Raw genomic sequence first — 2,325 nt, 5'->3', positions numbered from 1 at the left:
CACACACACACACACACACACACACACACACACACACACACACACACACACACACACACACACACACATGATTTATATATAAATAAATTTTTAAGTAGGTTATTTAGAAAAAAAATATAACGTAGAAAGTTGATAAAGTATAAGATAATATTATTGTTTAAAATAATATTATTGTAAATGTATATTATGTCAATCCATTAAAGTATATATTGTTAACATTAGTAAATACTTAAATAATAATATAACACTAATCTAAAAATGTTTTCGGTTTTATTGCAGGCATTGTTTATAATTTGTGGAATAATTACTGGTTGTTACTGTTGTTGCTGTTGTTGCTGCTGTTGCTATTTCTGTTGCGGTAAATGTAAACCAGCTCCTCCCGAGGATAGTGGTGCATACCATAATTTACAGGTAAAAACATTCATAACTTTGGTTATTTATTTTGATAAATTTTTTTACAAATAATAAAACTGCGATACGAGAAAATATCAAATATATATATGATGATAAATGATATGGATAAAAAATAGAAGAAAGAAGTTTACATTAACAAATATAAAAAAGAATGTAAGAAAGTTTCTATTTATAAATTATCATACCAAGCTGACTGAAAAATTTACTGTTTTCTTATTTTCATTGCCTTTCTACAAATTTGTTATCATCAGCCTTTAATATTCTAACTATAATCTTGAATTTCATCTTTCAAAAATATATATTTTATCAAAAATACAGTAATCACAAGAATACTATTTTCTATGGTTTAATCTCTCTCTATAAATGAGAAACATTTCGAGATAATTTATAATTATATGCAAACTATAAAATTATGTATTATATTTTTTGCCAGTTTTTTCATATATAAATTAGTACAACTTCCTTTTACACACATCTTTCTTTGACAATTCTTTTATTTTGTTGCAAAGTAATATACGAGGAATTAAATGAATATATATAAATGAATATTATAACATATTATTATAGCCATTATATTCACTCGGACTTAATTACAAATCTGTGTCTTTGTACGACGCACATGTAATATAGTAAAAGCTGAACTTTTATCAATTAATATACATTATTCAAATATGCATAACCTATACTGCACGAAAAAAACAAATATTATTTCTAATTTACAAAGAAAACAGAAGTCTATTATTCTTACTGTAGATGTAGCATAAATAAATCATATAAACTTGTGATTCATTAATCATGTAATTCATTAGTCACTTTTAAACTTTCCATTTAATATTAATGAATGGATAATGTTTCAAAAATATTTATAAATATTTATAAATATTTATAAATATTTTTTCTCTGTCAACTTCATGAATTCAATGGTATTTTAGATTTCCTTTCTTTAGACATAAATTTTTAAATAAATTCAAAAAATGTAATTTTCTTTCAATATATTGTGAATGTTAATATCTTAAAAAATGATTTTAAAGATTCGAATATAATTAAGGAAATAAGCATTGATATCTTTACTTTCGGTTTCAAAATATTTCATTGATAATGTATTTAGACAAAATTGCCAACATATCATTGAAATCACACAGTCGTAGTTATCTGTAATCTTATCTTTAGTCGACAGAAGAGACATTATCTGTTTAGTGGCGAATTATTTTAAATTAAGTCTGTCCAAGTTTTTATTTGCAAAACGTTTTTCTATTTTGCTAAGCAAAATTGAAAAGAAATAAAACAACAGACATTAATATTATCCATATATTATTGTATATGGAAGCGTTATATCATGTATTAATTATTTATATATATTAAATAATTACACTAATTGTAAGATCGGTTAATTATGTCATTAAAAAGAGACTTATGATAGCATGAACAATTACAAATGAAAATAATAAAAGTCTTTCGCTCAATAAACTTAGACAGACTTATTATAAATCCTGTATTATATAACAGTGCACATTTAAATTCAGTAATATAATTAAATGTCATTAATATCAATCCAACTAAATGCAATACACAAAACATAGATTCTATAGTTGAATTTTAAAAAATATTGAAACATAACAAATCTAAACTCTCTAAAAGAGAGTATATTTATGAATAAATTTCTGGCACATAGTTGGAAAGCATGTCAACGAGGAATGAATATCTCAGTAGACTTTTAATTGCAAAAACAAGCGATTTAAGGAGTTTATGCAACTTACAAATGATCGACGTACGCATAAAAGTTTGTATTTATTTAAAAATTTGCAAATATATTTTTTTTTGGAGGCACTATAAACGCTTTATATAAATGGCTTGGCACAGCTCTTGAAATCTTAGTCATAAAAGTTTAATTTATTAAATATGCGTTGCGCA

At 24.0% G+C, this 2,325-nt stretch overlaps 1 protein-coding gene across 1 annotated transcript in view; it reads left to right on the top strand.

The window, feature by feature from the left end:
• The window catches only part of LOC105625136 (cysteine string protein), a gene marked incomplete at its 5' end in the record, with an annotated part of 16,206 nt that overhangs the window by 4,615 nt on the left and 9,266 nt on the right, over window positions 1-2,325 (top strand). The window contains one exon of the mRNA XM_012206477.1: window positions 280-411. Within this exon, the coding sequence (XP_012061867.1) occupies window positions 280-411 (132 nt within the window). The remainder of the gene's footprint in view (window positions 1-279; window positions 412-2,325) is intronic.

Source organism: Atta cephalotes, assembly GCF_000143395.1.
Source record: "Atta cephalotes unplaced genomic scaffold scaffold00111, whole genome shotgun sequence".
Lineage (NCBI taxonomy): Eukaryota > Metazoa > Arthropoda > Insecta > Hymenoptera > Formicidae > Atta > Atta cephalotes.
Note: the sequence above shows the minus strand (reverse complement) of the source record. Positions and strands in the feature narration are given on the sequence as shown.